The sequence below is a fragment of the Pygoscelis adeliae genome, unplaced genomic scaffold (assembly GCF_000699105.1).
Source record: "Pygoscelis adeliae isolate BGI_AS28 unplaced genomic scaffold, ASM69910v1 Scaffold171, whole genome shotgun sequence".
NCBI classification, from domain to species: Eukaryota; Metazoa; Chordata; class Aves; order Sphenisciformes; family Spheniscidae; genus Pygoscelis; species Pygoscelis adeliae.
Genome location: NW_008824186.1, coordinates 8,154,309 through 8,173,581, shown reverse-complemented (window position 1 = coordinate 8,173,581; position 19,273 = coordinate 8,154,309). Strand labels below are relative to the sequence as shown.

The following is a 19,273-nucleotide window of genomic DNA, read 5'->3' as shown; positions in this document are numbered from 1 at the left end:
AGTCCTTCTATTTTAAAAGTAAAGCCTCGATATGTTATGACAGTTCACAGTTAAGCCACAGTCTAATGTTTTGAATTTTCCTATAAATGTCTTCCTGTTAATGAAACTAACTCAGCATAATAATATCCTGCCATCAATCCAGGAATAAACAAACAGGGATAACAATAGCAATGTCCACTTACCTATATCCTTTGCTCTGACTGCTACCGGTCTCCTCAGCTCAGTAACAAATTTTTTTGCATCTAGACGGATTTCAATGATGTTGTTCAACAAAGCAAACAAAGGCGCAAGCGGGAACGATGCAACAAACAAAGTTACAAATCCAAACTGAATAACTGAAAAGAAAAAGGAACCGTTTCAATGGCTGTGGCCAGTATGTGTCGAATGCATGCATCATCTCGTCAGTGCCACCCCCCCAAATTCTAACAAGATGACACTCGCTGGGAGACTAAACCACATTTTCTGCCTCAGGCACAGTTTGCCTGACTGCTGCTCCATTCGGGCATTGGAGGGCCAGTTGCCTCTCGCGCAAAAGCCGGGGCTGCTGAGGCAAGGCAAAGTAACCGGAAGGATGGGGAAGCTCCTAGAACAATTTTGCCGTGGGCGAGGCTGGCACAGGAGTGATCTGAAGGAGCGGGATCACGGCAGCGACCGTGTTAGCTCTACATAAACTTGCCATGCTCCACCCGGCAGGTTTTTAGCCCTCACTAATCCCACTGGAAGCTTTCTCTTCTGAAGAACAGAAACTTACGGGCTTCGAAAAGGACACGACTGATTCTCTGCCTTTACTGGCAATAACGTGCTTCCTACAACCTGGGGTCATACTTGCTTTTGTTTGATGAGGACATCGCATTGATGTCATACCCATCCTGGTACTGTTAGAGCCCCATCTTCCTCTTCCTCTGTTACTTCCAAATGCTGACCTCGCTAACTGCATCTTCTCTTATTTTTAGGAACGGACAGCATAACCTCGTAGTTCGTACCATTAAATTTCAATCTGTTTCAACTACTCTGAACATCAAGGTCATCAGATACTCTAATTTGCCTTTGCATTTACTAGGCATGCCAATTTTGGGTATTCGTATACTTCATTATCCTTTACCACTATTTTTGCCTAGTCATTCCTTAAAATACTAAATAAAGTTGCTCTTTTAGGACAGATCCTTCCGGAATGTCTGATACTGTAGCAAACAGCATTATGTCGAACAGTTCTCAGCCTTTCCAAGATTGAAAGTAGGAAGCGAAATGTAGTTGTACACCCACAGCAACGTAGAGCTGATATCCAGTGCTGAATTTCCATATCACTCACTCAACATAATACATTACTTGAAAAAAAAATAATTATATGTGATCTGTCAAGTACAACCTGGTCTACAGGCACATATGTCTCTCAGATTTAGTCCAGATTTCAGAAAACAGAAACAACCTGGTGTGAGAATATGCAGTGGAAATTGTCAAATCCGAATTAAGTAACTTATTTCCAATGTAGGGTGCAACTGATGATAAAATGTGCCTCACAATCTCAAGTTTATGCCGTTTAATCATTTGCATTTGAAACTTGACAGTGACATGTCACATGGCTTGAAAGAAAATTTCTAAAATATAGTGCTAAAGGAAGGGCTCACGAACAGCAGAGAGCACAATTCATCCCTGAAGCAGCCAGCAGTTGGCTGAAACATGCTACAGTCCGAGACTATACGCTTTAATAATTAAGTTATGCCTCATAGCCGCTGTCCACCGAATCTACAGTTCAAAAACCTCAGCTCTCCACCCCAATTACTCAGAATAATTACGGTTTAAAATGCCTTCTTTCCACCTCACTCACTCATTTCCATATATTCAGGGGTAAGGCCAGCGAAAGGCTCCAGGTTATAGTCCATTTCATAACGCTGCTTTTTTTTCATGTGCTCTTCATGGTCTAAAGAACGCCGTTGCTTTAATTTCATGTATCGTATAAATTTCTTCATTTTTCTGGGGGAAATGAAAACGATTCAGTTAGCATGCCATTCCGGTCACAATGCCCATTCTTCAGTTATTTTACATTAACAGACACAATAAGCTCCATACCTATTTTCATAAAAACTGTGCAAGAGCCACACTGTGCTAAAAGTATCAGGGATCAGCACATACAGGCACTGAGACACGGTTATAATCGAATCACACGTTCAGCATTACACCTCTTGCTAACCAGTAGGACAGCAATAGATCGCCTAACACTTTTCAAAGATGCTGGATGCGTTGCTGGATGCAGCTGCGGCGCGGATGCAGGTATTTGCAATGCAGCAGACGCAGGCCTGCTGCAAAAGTCTTGCAGGTAGCCGAAGAACCGCGTTCACGTCAAGGGGCAGTGGATACACACAGTGTACTGCACGCATCGTAAATAACACGTGTTTAAAACAAAAACAAACAAAAGTCGCTACTTACGGGATGCCAATCTCAAATAAATTGTTCTGAATCAGCTGCTTGCCCAACATGATGATACTGAGCTGGATACACAACTCCATTAGGCAGCCGCCTGGAGCACACTAGGGTGGGCAGAGGAAACGTCAGTCAGAACATTCGCTGCATCCCTGTGGCGGGGGAAGATGGTGCTCCCGCCCAGCGTGATCACAGACAGGGGAAAACGCAATTACCTCTTCCATTCGGAAAGAATGGAAAATGTAGACATAGTCTCCTGGACGTCCAACAAATCTAGGGCACAATGGTTAGAATTATAAACTTCATATATATTTTATACTTCTTATATTTGAGTCCTAAAGTCATTTATGTCCAACTCTATGCCTTTGAGCGGGACCACCTAATGTTTCGTCCTGAAAAAGTGGATAATTATCTTTGGGTTTGTTTTAAAGAGTAAGTCCTGTTTACTGAGTGAACAACTCAGTAAAACTGCAAGTCGTGTGTCCTATAATATTATAGGCACATCTGGGCAGAAATCCTCTAAGGTAATCCTCATCTTTGTTGCATTAGCCGGAACGTGCCACACGGAGTATTTATTTTAGCCTTGTGTTTTCATGCTGGTTGCAAGAAGAGAGATGATACTTGCTATGATAGAAAGTTAAGAGTGGTAAATAGACAACGGTAAATAGCCTGATGGGGGATTGCATCTGAACGTACAAAGTTATCTTAACAAAATGGCTTTAACAAATTTGAAACGGCAGAGTACCAGGTCCCTGCTTTATCCCACGAGGCCACAGAGTTTTTGGGTCAATACTGAGGAGTTTTTAAACCAGATTTACTTTATCGTCCAACTATGGCCTTAGCTCAGCTACAGCTGTCTCATAAGCACCAAGCTGAAACCCTGAACAGCCTTTTGCATTACTCACCGGCCCTTGAAGAAAGCGACGTATGCTCTTCGAAATTCTTGTCAGTTTTTGGCACCTCTGGAACCAATGTGACACGGATAAGAAACGTTAAGGAACATTTCAACATCTTATAAATGTGGACATTGGAAAACATCAGTCATCTTTTAAACAAAGAGGTATATATTTATAGCAAAATATATATATATATATAAAAGCAATATGGCCTCACTGAGGTCAGCGGTCAATCTGCTGAGGATCCCACCGTTCAGATGTGTTACAACAGTAATTCTAATTTCATTCCACACCTGGCTAACCTCCATGACAATCATTTGCAGAAGGACAAGAACTTACCTGAAAAGATTTCTGGACCTTTTGTCGCTGATGCTTTTTGGAAATGATTCAAAAATTTTTTTTCTACGGTGTTATTTTGCACTCACTATTTTGTATTTCTCGACATGTCTTACGCCAAATAAAAAATGGCAGAAAATGAAAAGAGTAATTGCGTGATATGGAAGAGTGACGTTCAAGATTAGGTATAGGAATTTATGCTGTGTCCGTCATCCCTGTCACTCGTAACTGGATTAGTGACTAGTACTACCACTGCTGAAAGAAAAACTTTAAAAATAAAGCTGAATCCATGTGTGCTTTGATATTTTGAAGTAGCTGCTTAGACCTTTAGCCGCACATTTGCATTTCCTGGGTTTGCTCACCAGTTTCAAGTTAATCACGAAAGCCAGTCATTTGGGTCCTCTCATTTAAAATCGCTCTGGCAAACATCAGTTGAGGATTTAAACGTACCGATCTGAGTTAGCCACCTTGCGATGCAGCCGTATACTTCATCCAGGATGATGATGACGACCAAATTGATAATGACTGCGGTGGCAGTGACGGTGACCCTAACGCTTGAGCGGCCCGAGGGAGTTGAACTGATTGCCAGCGCCGCTGCAGTCGAGATCCTGTATATGATGACTCCAAACACTATAGCGAACGTCAGCCCAACCTGCAAGCAAGAATAGCACAGCCTCTTACGAAAGATTTAACTGTAAATACTTTGTGTGGGACTTAGCAATGACCTTAAAAATGGGATCTCTGGGCCACATCCCAAGTCCACCAAATTCTGCACTAAGGCTCCCAATCACTTTGATGAACCGTGGGGAAAAATATCCTCTTTTGCTAGTAATTTGATCATCACATGAAAAAAACTGATATAATGATGCCACAATCACATGCAAAAGGCTTTTTTTTAAAGGCACCTAAATGTGAACTACTTGCTGATTTGAAATATATTAGTGGGTTTCCTCTCAGCCCTAACAGCAACAGCGTATGTACGTGGTATTTGCTTTATTATAAAAGAAAGGCAGCGTTGAAGCAGAGAGGAGTATTTCAGCTTAAGTCTGCACACAAGCTTTCAAATCCCCTACTCAGGCTTGTTATGCTGTCATAATCCTAAACTGAAATTAAAACTGATTAAATCAACGCACTTCCTGGCAACATCAAGGTGCACAAAGTCTTACTTAATTTTTCATTGCTTAAATAGAGGAATAATTTAAAAATGTGATTCTTCTAAGGTACTGATTCTTCAGCTGAGAAGATTAGATTTACTGCATTTCCGTTCCCTGAAAACACAAATATTAAAAGAAACAGCCCCAAAACAGAATCCCTATCCCAAAAAAACAAATTATTTGGTTTTTATTAGAATAGTCTGGCATATTCGACCTTTGGAAAGGGCTTAAGCTTTTTTATCCATCTGCCAATCTGCCCCATGTCTTGAATTATTATTATTTCCTTCAAAATTTGTTTTAAACGCTGATGCTTTATCAGCAAATGGGAAAAGGCTGTTCTCATCATTATTTTACCTTTTTCTTGAATTAAGCGCTCCGTTTGCAATTCTCCTGTTGGGGTATAACCCCAAATTTGACTGATTTATTAAAAATCTTTGCAATCAGGATTGCAATTGGCCACATCATGTCTTTCAAAAAAGTTTGGTATAAAAATGAGGCCGTTCTCTACTTCGTGACTACTTTCTGAGAGGACTTTCTCTACTTTTTAAGTTTCGCCCCATCAGCGGTGGTGGCAATTTCCATTTCCGTGCCCCCATTTTTCCCCTACCCTATTTAGGTATTCTTTTTCTTTACTGGAAAGAGACGCCAACATAGAAATTCAAGCTCTTGAAAAGATTTTAGGTTCTAAAGCAATAAAGCGTTTGAATTTTTTCACTGGGGAAAAGCCACTGCGAACCACATCAATCTGATACAGTCCGTCACGGTTTCACTAACATTTCCATCACTTCTGTTCTATACAATGACTCGGTAACATAAATTTCAGGTTTTGCCGGGTGATGCTTACCATGAAGATAATGCCAACAAAATTGGTTAAATAGGCTGGAAAACGATCCTTCCATGTCAGCTTTTCTTTATCTGTCTAAAATTTGGAGGGGAAAAAAGGGTACATTTAATAAAGATGGAGCGTGTGATTTTGCACACGTGACAAAAAGAGAGAGGGGGGAAAAAAAGGCTAGCAAATACACAACCAGTTAGAAGATGCAAAGACACAGTGTTTACAGTTACAATTCCACACAGGCAAATTGTTTACTCTGTATCTAGGTTCAAATTGGTCAAGCGCCTGCGCTGCGAGTATAAATAAACCAGATTTTTCTGTATACTTTTTGAAGGAAACATGCAAATAGTCTGTCAAAAACCATGAAGTAAAATCTCTCCTACTGCTAAATATTTTCTTTTGCTTTCCCTAGAAAAATTCTCCTTCCTCCCCTCTCCCTCCCCAGTTAATATTTGCAGCTTTGCAGTTGCACAACTGGTTCCACTGAACTACAGATGAAGTATGCTACTGAGTAACTCCAAGATGAACGCACAGTTGACAGGGAAGATCTTGTTTTAGCGTGTGATAAGACTGGAAATTCCTTCAATATGAGTGATTTTTAACTACCTGACTATCCACGTGGTATTCAATGGACCACGCCAATAGGAGTTAAGATGCGCACGTGTAATAACTCCTTATAGGAGTCAACCAGCCACTGCCTGAATTCGGGTATGAAAATTGCATTTAGAACAGTATTGCTCATCTAGAGTCTTTCATAAACTTTGATGCCGGGAATTGTTTCTAAACACCAGAAAAGAAACAACAAAAGGAACGTTACGGAAGATGATGCACACGTTATAATGAACATAAAAATATTACTCAAATTCTATTTTCATTACATGCACGTCGTCTCAGGGAAGTGCAAGCAACTCTTTCAACACATGGCCCATGCTCCACTGCAAAACGTAACATCAGTCCAGGATGGTAAATCTAAGATTAGCCATGCAGTGCCATTCCCAATGCACAGAAACAGTGTCCCATAGGGTGCTGAAGAAACAAGGGGAGGAGGGGGAAGAAACCCAGAACTGCACGTGAATATTAAACAAAGGTTCAACAGCCAAAAACAAATTGATTTGTGTCTTCCATAATTACTCATAATTTGAGTTTCTTCATAAGTTTGAATAAAAAGAACCAATTTCACCCCAGCCATGACTGTCTTAACTCTTTGTCTCCATTTGTTTGCTGTCTCTTCTGGAAAATACCGATGCTTCTGATGGCAGTCAAAGGAAACAAAAAAAGGATCGGGCAATACAGCATTACAAAGCGCTGCTCAATTAATCTATATGCTCTCTACTGACTCAGTGTACATAGCAGTTTAGCCACAAGTGAATGCTCTATTAGTTTGCTTAAGGCTTTGTGTTTCAGCTTTAGGTTAATAAAACATAACAACAACAAAAGACCAACTCTCGCCCCAAATGCTGGGGTAGATCAAGCAATCCTGCAAAGGATATTCCCTTTTTAATTCAGGATTGTGCCCTTCTTTTTCCTTTATGATGTATAAAGACTGTCCAGAAAGTTTTGCCTTTAAAAAAATATTTTTTTTTTAATTGGACTTCTCTTGAAAATATATGAGCAATTTCTGGTTCAGCTTTAGATATTTTTTTCTTTAAGAAGATTTCCAAGTTGTCTTACAACTGTTGAATTTGAACTTTAACACTCCAGATCCCAATGAAAGATAATTACCAAGTCTTTCAGAAAAAACTCCTTTTCTCACGTTTCCCAAATTAGTAACATCCAAATTGAACACAGCCCAAAAAGTTATAAATAGTCTGGTTAAAATAAAAATCCTCTCTTAATTGCTCAGCTTTCATACTCCAATATTTGGAGGCCACCATTCATTAATTGTCCGATTACCCTACAGTTTTCCACATTTAAGATCTGAATTCCCAGTATCATAGAATCATAGAATAGTTTGGGTCGGAAGGGACCTCTAAAGGTCATCTAGTCCAACCCCCCTGCCGTGGGCAGGGACATCTTCAACTAGATCAGGTTGCTCAGAGCCCCGTCCAACCTGACCTGGAACGTTTCCAGGGATGGGGCACCCACCACCTCTCTACTCAAAAGTACAGCGAGTCGCAGGTTTTTAGCAGAACGCAACTAAGTCTGTATTCCAACATTGTTTATCCAGCCAATAAGAGGGCAGCAACCCCAATTCTTTTTCTTCTGCACGGGATTTTAAAGCAGTGCGGCGGGTAAGGTATTGCACATGACGCTGGACCCGTAACCGCTTACACGCGGCATCCTAGAGATTAACGGCAACGTGCCACCGTCAGCTTTGTAGCATCTTTTAAGAGGGGCCCAATGGTACCCCAATGTAAGCACGTGACAAAAGCGGACACATTCAGTTTAATGCCAGTCCAATCTATGTATGCTGTCTCTTAAAGCATATTTAACATTAACGTGGTTATTACAGTTGTATTTTCGTAGGGTTTTCACAAAATTCCAATTTAGGGCACGGTTCCACGCTGCTGTGCCACTGGCAACAGATACAAAAGAGGAATTTCTGCCGACAGATTTTGGTTATGCCGGAGCATTTACTTCTCTGCTTAAAAACACGGTCATACAAATGGCTGAATTCTTGCAGTTAAGGGGGAATAACCTCTGGTAGGGTGGAAACCGGTATGTGGGGGAGAAAAGGAGCTTTTTCAAATCGGTCTGCTGCTGACAGACAGTAATAGGGAAGGAATCACAGCCTTCAGCGAAAGGGCGGGGAAGCTGCTCATAGGGACTGCACCGTCCGTTGGCGAGATGCACGCGCCCTGGGGATGACTGGCAGCACCTTTTTCACGGCGATGTAAAGAGCAAGTTAAAAGCAGACGTGAGCGCTACCTTATTCAGTGGAACAAAATGGAAGTCATGTTTTTAAAAGGCAGGAAGTTATCAAAGCTGGAATTCGGCAAGGAAATTGGTGTTAGTACTCTTCGTTAATGCTCTAGTAGTATTTTTATTTACAAAAAAAGTCTAGCAAGACAGAGGACCTCTCCTGAGAGGCTTTAGGTACTTGTATTAGCACAGAATAAGATGTTTTTTACAGTTTTCTCAAACTTGGTTTGTTAAACTAAGAGGAACACCCCTTCAATCGGGCTCAGTTAGCCTCCCTAGGCCACACTCCTGTATCTGATTATTAAAGACATTTCTAGACTTAATCAGGTGTTGTGCACTGGTATACACCGAGTATCCCATGTATGCTAGGACCGAAGACATCTGGAATTTAAACACAATGCGCAGTGACTCTATTTTTTACCTATTTCTTAGTCTCGGGCCAGTGCCTGCTATAACAACCTTCTTTTTCAAAGTTTTTCACAAGTGAACCAAATGGATATTTTTACCATACCTCTTTATGTTTGTGTTCTTTTCTCAGTGATTTTTCTAAAACTTTAGCTTCATATTCTGCTCTCGGATGATCCTGTGAAATAAGTCATATTTAATAAAAAGCAAAATATTTATTTTCTGTATCAGCTACATATGAACCGTTTGCAGGTCGATTTCCTGATCATTTCCAAGTTTTCTAAATGAATTCTAATTCACTCGGTATGTCCTTTATGTCATTTGCTAGCTGACTGTAATTTAAAAAAATGTTAAATCCCATATCATTCGCAGCAACTGCAGAATGATCTGCGCTCACTATCAGACCAGCCACATGCAATGCTATGTAGATTAAATTTAATACATAAGAGTATAGAGCACAACCTGCAGACAGCGTGGTTCACACCGCATGACATTACGCTTGGATTTTAATTACCTATCTTTTTGATAAAAATTAGATTTTGCATGTCAGTAACTGTCATTTCAGCGATCCTCAGCTCACGAGGGAAACAGTTATCTGCTGTCAGTATGCAAAATACTTGGCTTTGGGATCCCAGAAAATCGTCAGTTGGGGTCTTCCCCTAATCCTGTCTTGGACAGCATCCACCAATTACCCGTGTGCATTGAAGGAGAGGGTGTCGCAAACACTCAGAAGGAAAAGACAGCCAAAAGATTCAGAAAGATTCACCGATTCAGAGTTCACGGTAATTACGCATTCACAAAAGATTCAGAATTCACAATTATGCATCGGATGGGAAACAGAACGGAGTTGGAAAAAGTCTGAACAAGTGGAGAGGGGGAGGGTGTAAAGGCAAAGCAATCAGTGGGAGATCTAAAGAAAAACTGATGCTCGAAAAAGAAGAGGTGGAGATAAAAAGATGGCATTCATCAGTAGACATGTAATAAAAAAGGTAGGAGCAATTAAAAAAAAAAAAATGTTTTCCAAACCTTGACTGCCTCCTTCAGGAAACCAGAAAAAACCACGAAAAAAAAAAAACAAAAAAACAAAAATTTGATTACTGAACTGTTGCAGATCATATTGGATTTATATTTTAAAAATTACATGAAACAAGCACAGGTACAGTGGATGGCTAGACACGACCAGAGAAAATCAGTCTACTCGTGTTCTACAACATTTATTAACATTGCCGCAAGTACTGTATGAACTAGGTGTCCCTAAAAACACCAGAAGATGAGACGCTTTGGGTTTTAGTATATCACTTGAAACCCTGACTCTTCAACACGATACGAGCTTAAGTTTCACCCCAATCAGAAACAGGAGGGACTTAAATTCTTTGCTAAACTCATGACTGTATTACCTAGCGTTGACTATACAAAACAGAGTAAAATATACTGTATTAACAGCTGCTGTTTTAGCTGTGTAGAGCTCTGAACTCAGACATGAAGGGGACAGACGTCAGAAAGATACAGTTAATCCTTTCTACCTTCATGTATGCTAACAACAGGTTACCAAAAATAAAAGAGCAGTACAGTATCCAGGAAATAAATCCCTATATTCTCTCCCAGTAAAATAGGTACGATCTAGCAAAGCGCACGGCATAGGGGCTGCTGGCATAGTGCGCCTAAATACGTTATGGAGGAGATAAACATATCAAGAGGAGATAATGCAAGCAGAAAGATTTTGGGGGTGAGAGGAACAATAACTGTGCCAGGCTCATCAAGCTGCATAGTGTCAAACCCAGAGCCGGTGAGGTTTTTGTTTCACGTGAGCAATATTTGTTGTGTATCTATTTAGAACGTCTAGTGATGTGGCAAGGGCAGTCATACTCCTTTTAATAATAACAAGAGCAAAAAGGAAAAAAGAAAAAAAAAGCCGGCCGGCCAGCAAACAAAGCGGTGAACGCCTGTACGAACGGCAGGTCCTAGCTCCGAGCCCGCAGCAGGGTTTTCGCAGCACGGCTCGTCACATACGATGGGAGAACGGCCGGGCCCCGCCCACCGCCGCCGCCTCTGAACGGCAGTGCGGTCCGGGGCAAGGCTGCCGGGGCTGGGACGGCCGTGTGGTCTGGGAACGTGTTTTCCTTTTTTGTAAAGCGACAAAATTAAAACCAAAAAGGTGCGATACAGCTTCTCAGCTGGCCGAGGATTTTCTCTCCTTTCCTTCTAAAACTTCATTGACTTTTAAGACCTTTCTCACACAGATTCGGCCCTTCTCCCTTTCACGCTATTTAGCACACTTAGTGTAAACCTGGCTAGGGATACTATTTTTTTTTTTTTTTAGCAAATGAAAAAAAAAAAACACCAAACAAACCACCTCCACACTGTGTCCCTCCCAATGCCCCAAGCCCACATATCTGGCAATATTTTCTTAGGTATTTTCCAAGTCAGGGCTTGATCCTGCATCGTTAAATTTAACAGGAATTTTTCGGTGCTTTTTTACAGTGCTGCAACTTTATCAACTCTAATACATTCATTTCTGATTTACAGCAGCGTGAGATGAATGAGGTCCTTAGTTGTTAGCACCCTGACACCAGCCTAGGAGTAAAGTCTGAGCTGTATATTCCATGCCTACGCTGCTAGGTGTGACCCGACTACACACTTAAAAAAAAAAAAAAAAGTTTTTGAGGCTATACAATTACATTTCTATGGCAACAAGACGTACTAGTCATACCCTTGCTATAAAAACCTCAAATAGGTCATGCATAGGATTTTCCTTTCTCCTAAATGACGGAACCGCCCCAAGAACAGTTCCCCGTGAGGCAACTGTCTATGGGCTCGGCCAAGGAGCTATCGGCAACGCCACAGTGGAAGTCAAAGAGTCAGAACTGAAGGGACAAACCTCCTCCTCTTCAAACCCAGTCAGGTCCCACCTGTAGTTGAGACGCATCTGTTTTCTCTTCCAGTGTTCCATAAAGGTGGCAGCTGAAACAACAGTTTAACAATTATTTCGACATGTTACCAAAAAAAAAAAGAATCGTGTCAGCCTCTGGGATTTGTCTTAGGAGGCACGCTGGCCGTGCTTCGCATCGCCTGCTGTACATCTGCAGGTTCTCGTCTCCAAAAGGTCTCAGCAGGTGCAATATCGTATTGTATACCGGGCCAGGTTAACTTCATTTTTGTTCTTCTTTTATTCAACAGTCACGTCTATCTGGGAAATACTGATGTGCTAGGAGCCAACCTTTTTATCTAGGTAAGCTAAAAGAAAGGGCATTTGTTACATCCACAGCTTCATGTAGAAAAATGCCTACAATTTTTTAAGGGGTGTAAGAAAGGCAGACACCCAAACTTATTTAAATATTTGTATGCGTGACTAATGATATTGTTGGTCTTCATTTGCATATAATTCCATCCATAAGTCCAAACAAACCTGTGTTTTATCTGCACAAAATATGAATGATTTAACTAGCCTTGTACTGATGGGATAGTTATTCCCTCAAAGTTATCAAGATAAAGCATTTTTATACTGTTCTAATTACATCCGTCTAGCGGTCGTAATAGCATGGTTAGCTCTAATCATCACACCCAAACCCAAATACTCATGCCAGTGTGAAAGCTGCAGGTGGGCAGGCTGTTAAAGAGGAAGCCTTTAAGGGCTTTTATCATTAGAAACACTGCCATTTGCTTTTTGATGGAGAAGACTTCCAGAAAAGAAACCTCATTAAAGCAATTCTTGACTCCCAACGAACGACCCCGGTTTATATCAGTCTACCTGCTTCTGAGACCGAGCAAGTTCTCAGAGGACGTATGTAGATGCTGGGAATACACCACTGCTGTGTAATACATAAGTGATTATGAAAGAGGCAAGTCTACCAAGTCTACCAAGAAATGGTGTTCCCAGGGGAGTTTCCCCGCAGTGAGTATTAACAGATGTGCTCAGCAACATTCGTATCCAGAAAAATCGGAGGCAGGGAGAGGGTAAGAAAGTTGAATAGAGAGGAAAGGACACCCTCATGACTGGAACCAGGCTAGGGTCATGACATTCATTTGCCTTCCAAGCGAAACCCTTACGTGCAAAACTTACAACTGAGCCCCTTTACAAGCCATAGGCTTCCCGTAAATCAGGATGGCCATAGCTGTATCTTAAGAGGGTCTGTGTCACGGTCCTGGAATTGCCTCCCCTCTCCCCACCACCGGCAGTTCTTGCGCTGGGGTCTGCAGCTTCCACGTAGAGCAAGAAAGACGGAAAATGACCAGGACGTCGTTTTGTAGTGCTACTAGAAATCCTTCCGTGGCACTGACTTACAACAATGCAAAATGAAAAGACTGTCTGAAACACAGCCAGCTCATTGCAAAAGCCCTTGGCGAACGTGTCAGGTAGTGATGCACCGCCACTTTGCCAAGCATACCTGCATTTTCGTATTTCATCTGGGCCCATAAGCATAAATGGAGCTTAAAAATTCCCAAAGGTTACTGTCCAGATGATCTTATCTGGGTTCTCTGACATTTTTAATGCTATTTAATACCAAACAGCACTGGGCCACGGCCCATGTCTAATGCTGAACTTCTGACCGGGGCCCAGCTCAGTGCTATAGCTGTTTTAATGCTCGTGTGAGTGGAGTTCTCCAGGGTGTTACAATACCACCACGATACAAAGAAAGCCTGGCCAAATGTTTGCTCACAATAATACCCCTGAACTTGGGCTAATTTTCTTGCTATGCTAAGGATGCCCTGGGTCACCTGAGCAGGTTATTTGGGTCTGCCTCAACTGTTCAACTGTACATGAACCTAATAAAACCTCTCATTACATGCAGAGGTGCTCACAAATGGCACTGGAGACTATATGCGTTCCTACATTTAGAGACGGCCAATTTTTGTTGATACTATTTCCTTAAGAAACAAAGTGCCCATTTAATTTTTTAAAAAATTGTTTTGATGAATCCTTTAGAAATGAGATTTGCAAGAACGCAAATTCAAAACTATGTGGAAAAAGTTCCGATTTTCCCAATTCAAAAAGACCTTTTTGAAACACCATTCATTTTATATGCTATGGTACCACAATAAAATTTTATGTTGACTCTGAAGAACTTGAGGAATTTCACATCCCGCTCCAAAACTATCTCAGATATTAAGCCTGATTTGGTACAGAGCACAGAAACTGGCTTCTGCCAATCTGCCTTACTTTGCCCAAGAATGTAAAAAAACGGTTGGAGGGACCCACAGTTGTTTGCTAAGGAAAGGGAGGCAAACAGCCTCCCTTTTTGGACAACAGAGCGTTACGTGCCAAGATCCATGTGGGGTTCACAATAATGGTAAACGAGGGAGACCAAAACCGATACTTGACTCTCCACGTGAGAGAATCAGACTATTTAAAGTCTCTGACACCGCATCCTGCCTTGGGGTATATCACATTTCTCCCTATATGCTACATGGCAAGATGATGATCTGTAAGATAGTGATCACTCCTCTCTGCTGTGAAGCTGGTCAAGTTCAACCTCCCCATACCACTTCCCAGCTTTCCCCCTGAACCTGCAGTGCTCCCAACTCCCCGTTGTTCCCAAAATCCCTCTGCAGGACTGTCCTTATCCTCCAATGAGCTCTTAGCATTGCATCTAAAACATCGTTATCTCAAATGGAGACCTTGGTCAAAAAGACACTGCTTTAAATTGAATTATGTTGAATTGTCCTAAAATGAGTTCAGATGAATGGTAATGTAGAAACGGTTCCCTACGTACTAGAACAAATGAAAACTTGGGCTATGTTTTTAGGATTAAATATAATCCAAAACAGGTTATTTGCTAACTCGCAACAAGGCGTACAGGAAGGGCAAACGTCATCTTGTGCTGCTCTCACTGACACTGGGAGTATGTGGCTATCAAACTTCAAAGCTGGGGGGAATAACGCACATTTCCCTGTTCTCTGTAGCCTCTCTGCGTAGGGCTCCCAGTTACCAACATGGGTTTTGCACCCCATCAGTTCCCGTTTACCTTCACAGGCCCTCTTGGCCCCCAGCCAGGATGACTGGAGGCTCCTCTCCTCCTGCGCCCGTGCCTGGTGTTGGGGTGCCCGGGCAAGGAGGTCCCCATCCCTCCTCCAGCAGGGAGGAGAAAAGCCCTCAATAACCATTCCTGAGGACACTCTCACAAAGATTTCATGACAGGATCCAAGTTCTACAGATGTGCCAAGAAAGGTTAAGTGACATGCTCAGAGTACAAGGGCAGTCAGCATCACAAAAAATACCTATAATGCCACCGTTCCCACTTCATGGTCTACATGCAGATTGTCTGCTGGCTGACAAACTTAATTGCATCTCGGAGCACACTCAAGAATCAATGTTGGTTTGTCCTGAGACGCTAAAGGCCATTACACTTCCCGGCGGAGCCCTCCCCTCAACCCCAAAGTACATTAATACATTTCTTCTGTAATGTTCTAAAGTGGAAGCTGGCTCTGCAAATACTTTTTTTTTTTTTTTTTGGCAAGCTGTGCAATCCCGTTAATGAAATTTTGACATACCACGCAGCAGTTTTATGACAGATGCTTAACAATTTCATTTGATATTCATCTTGAGCAACTTTTTGAATTCTAGCCTTCAGTCCAGAATATAAATTTGGGGGTGACAGTTTCATGGGAAAGAAAAAAAAAGAAAGAAAAAAAAGAGAAGTTCTTCATATAATTAACTGCCTGGGTATAAATATACTGCTTTATCTCTTCTGTTTCTTCCTGTTGTATTTTAAATAATTAAAAACTTAACATGAAGGCATATATCTTCTTACCCCAGAGAGCCATGAAGACTGAGAAGAAGACAGTCGCAGGGTTATCGAACAGATGACTTGCACGAGCAGTCGCACAAGCAGAGCTCATCTTCCAGTAACTGCATGTTCTGTCACATAAGGGACACATGGTGATATTGTTTCTCTGGTCACACATTTCCATGCTGCAACGAAGCAACAAGATACGGAAAAAGCACGGTCAGTATGGCTCCATCTTCCATGCTGCGATGATCTTTTCTCCTCTGCACAGCATCTGTTTCTGGTCTGTAGGACCATCAGATGCTACCCTCACAGCGCTTCCCAGCTCCTGCCCCAGCGAGCAGCTCTGTCCGTAACCTACACCACTGTAGGGGCTGAAACCCTCAGGCAAGGCTGCTGTCTCCCTCCATCCCCAGCCCTACTTCTATTCCAGGGAATAACAGAGAGCATTATGAGAGGCGTAAGGCCCTATGCTTTTCACTATAGGATCTTACATTAGAAGAAATAAATTTTAAAAATCACTCTTGTTTTGAAATACTAGCTACAGCAATAGATAAAGTACGAGGGAAGTGCTGAGTATCAAGAGACTGGAGTTCAACCAATTTAACTTCTCTGCACTCCATCTGTGAAATAGCAACAGTGACACTCCCTTTGACTTTCTTCACTGCTGGAAGCAGTACAAAGCAATCTTAATGTACAAAAAAAAAATATCTATTTTTCGATATCCATTATCTGCTTTGTTACTCAGTGCTTATGCTTGTACAAACGATGTAATTTTCATCTACAGCTGATGATGCATGTAGGGCAAATAATGCAAAATCATAGGGCTTTAAAAATATTGTAATACAAAACTTACTAAAAAATGAAAAATAGTAGGACATCAAGATTTTGTTAATCTGACCACAATTGCTTATTTTAGCCATGTATATTCTTGATTCATCTTTATGTCACACAATGCCCTCCTCAGCATTTTATGATGGGAAGCACTAAAACCTATCATTAGTATTTTGTTGGTTTGTTTTACCATAATGATCTGAGCTAGAAAAAAACCAAAACCACCTGAGCAACCGGCCAAGAATTATTTTTAGCACATCAATGCAAACTCCACAAGTGATATTAACAATAAATGCTAACGACTTAAAAACGTGCTGCAGCTCCGCTGCCCACTCTCAGCCCTTGGTAGCGCTCCATCGCTTACTGGAAGCAGAAATCGGTGGGACTGCAAGCTCCCCCGTCCGTGCGGAGGTGGCTTCATTTTAAGCACAGCTTCCAAAAGACGAAGCGTGTGGGGCGTGAGGAGGGAGAGCGGTGGGAGCACGCTGTACTCCGGCAAGCGCCAGCTGGCAACGAGACCTCGGGAAGCCACGGCCAACAAAGACGGACTGGGGTGTCGGGCTGCGGGTGGCACAGGGCAAGCCCTAGAAACTGGGAGCCACAGTTTTCAGCTGTGCTCGCCCTAGGTATTAGTGACAAACACTTACAGAGAAAGGTAACGTTCTACTTTGAGTTTCTAGTTGCCTCAAAGAAAAGAATCTGTTTGTTTATTTATTTTACCTTGGTATATTCTCATCCACAGTTGCACAGCCATATAGGAAAACGATAATCCCTACAATTGAAGCTGGAATAAGCATCTGTGTATAAACTCCCAGCCAGGCAAAATATAGTCCAATCTTCTCTCCGAAGTATTTTCTGAAATACATTAAAAAAAAGAAATGAGAGAGAGAAATGTTTCCTATTTCTTAAAATATAACACAGCTAAAATTATGAATCGCAGCTGGATTAAGCATGGAGCAAGTAAGATCTGATGACCTGTGGGGATTTTTTTTCTCAGAGGACTCTCTTTCTCATGATGCTTGGAGTTAATCCAGAGATACAGGCACCATGAAAGCAAGTCAGCGCAACTAGTAATTTTTTCCCCCGTGTTTCTGCTGTGTAAATTGGTATCTTTGGATCTTCTGTGAGCAAATCCTCTTAAAAAAGCACCTCGTTTTCTTCAGAGAGTCTCAGCTCTCACCATGAGCAAACAAAATTCATTAAAAATATGTCCCCTGCAAGCTTTCACACTAGGTGGGACACATCAGCGTGTTTCTAAACCCACAGAAAACTCCTTTTCCCCCAGTGAACTTTCCATTCTCCGGAGTCCCCTGGGGTGGCACCGAGGACAGCATCCCCGCAGGGACACCCGCACGAGCATCGTTGTGCACAGCTTCAGCGCTGCCCCGTGGAAACATGACGTTAAGGGCTGAACTCTCACCTCACCAGGTCAATGGGCTGATATTTATAAAAGACTCCGTAGCTCGCCCACTCCTCACACAGGAGCTGTAAAACAGAAAGGCAAAGGCGAAAGCTAAAGCACCGCGTACACGAGCGTTTTCTCCTTCGGTCCCAGCAAACTGCAGAGCTCACGCTGTGGATCTGGTCTCGCCACTTTGTGGTTTCGACCCATAAGCTGCCAATACACGCAGTCTGCATTAAGCATTAAAAACAAATTTGATGATTTGGCACGCTATAATAGAGTGATGAATTCTAGTACATTAAAAGGCTCTTTAGCAACGGGACTGATGGATAACTATAGCAGGGATGGGGAGAGTAGTCCTGATTTTATGATCCATAGGAGGTAGCTAGCGGAATGGATGCAAAAGATGAATATGCTTTGAGTTACCAGACAGAACAAAACTAGAATAAATTGGTTCATTTTCACTATACAAACTAGAATATTCAGCATCCATCAAGAGGTGCTGTGCAGAGGTGCCTCAAAGGCTGCGTTTAAAAGTTTTTCAGCTTTAAACTAAAAGAACACGATTTCCACTCATCCTTTTGGCTAGGATACGGGCCAAGGAAAGCAATTATCCCCATTAGTGATTTATAAAATTGAATCCCTCACAAAAATAGGTTCCTCTGAGACCTTCAACTTATCCTTTACTTCATAAAACATATAAATAGCGCTTCTCAGACCTGATTTTTTTCTTAATTCAGTTCGGCTAACAGAGTGAACAAGAAATCAGTGTGTGTACAAAAAATACTAGAGAAGACGAAGCGTGCTCACTGGCCACCGAGCCATCACCTCCTCTGTGGGACAAGGGGAAGAGAAGCTTGTGAAGTCAGGTCTCCCTTTACTGCTTCTCTCCCTGCTTCAACCCACTGACATGAACTTGGTAGCAGGCTGTTCCTGGACCGGCTACCGATATTTCAAGGAGATGCTTTGATGGTCACTTCTGCTTTCATTAATTTATCTGGCAACAACACCGTCTTCTTCCTTTTTCGTCTTCTACTGCTCTCTCAAATGGAAGAGCATGAACTGATCACTGCCGAGGTATTTCTTTTCATCGAACATTGGGTAAAAAAGAAAAAAAAAAAAAGGCAGAAAATTTCAGAGCTCGGTTACGCAAACCTCCATCGGTGGGTGAAGGCTGCCCAGCCAGCTCAGCTGTGGAAGAAACTGCAGCGGGGAACCAAGACCTACACCAGTTATCATTACAGGGAGGGCAACGTTATTAATCTTGTTCATAGAAGAACAGACCAAACAGGATGTTATTGCTTAAATCTGTAGGCTATTTTATCATGAGAAACTTGACGTATGTCAGCCTCCTACATTTCTCCAGTGAAATGCAGCAAAGCAAGGGCGGGCAGACTGGCAGTCCC

The 19,273-nt window shown here is 42.0% G+C and overlaps 1 protein-coding gene across 1 annotated transcript in view; it reads right to left on the bottom strand.

Annotated features, from left to right (window-relative positions):
• The window catches only part of ANO1 (anoctamin 1, calcium activated chloride channel), an 83,627-nt gene that overhangs the window by 9,274 nt on the left and 55,080 nt on the right, over nt 1–19,273 (bottom strand). Inside the window, 13 exon segments of the mRNA XM_009334538.1 lie at nt 183–335; nt 1,826–1,971; nt 2,425–2,525; nt 2,634–2,691; nt 3,324–3,346; nt 3,349–3,380; nt 4,101–4,302; nt 5,649–5,723; nt 9,013–9,084; nt 11,785–11,867; nt 15,656–15,816; nt 17,186–17,320; nt 17,886–17,950. Of these exon segments, the coding sequence (XP_009332813.1) occupies nt 183–335; nt 1,826–1,971; nt 2,425–2,525; nt 2,634–2,691; nt 3,324–3,346; nt 3,349–3,380; nt 4,101–4,302; nt 5,649–5,723; nt 9,013–9,084; nt 11,785–11,867; nt 15,656–15,816; nt 17,186–17,320; nt 17,886–17,950 (1,306 nt within the window).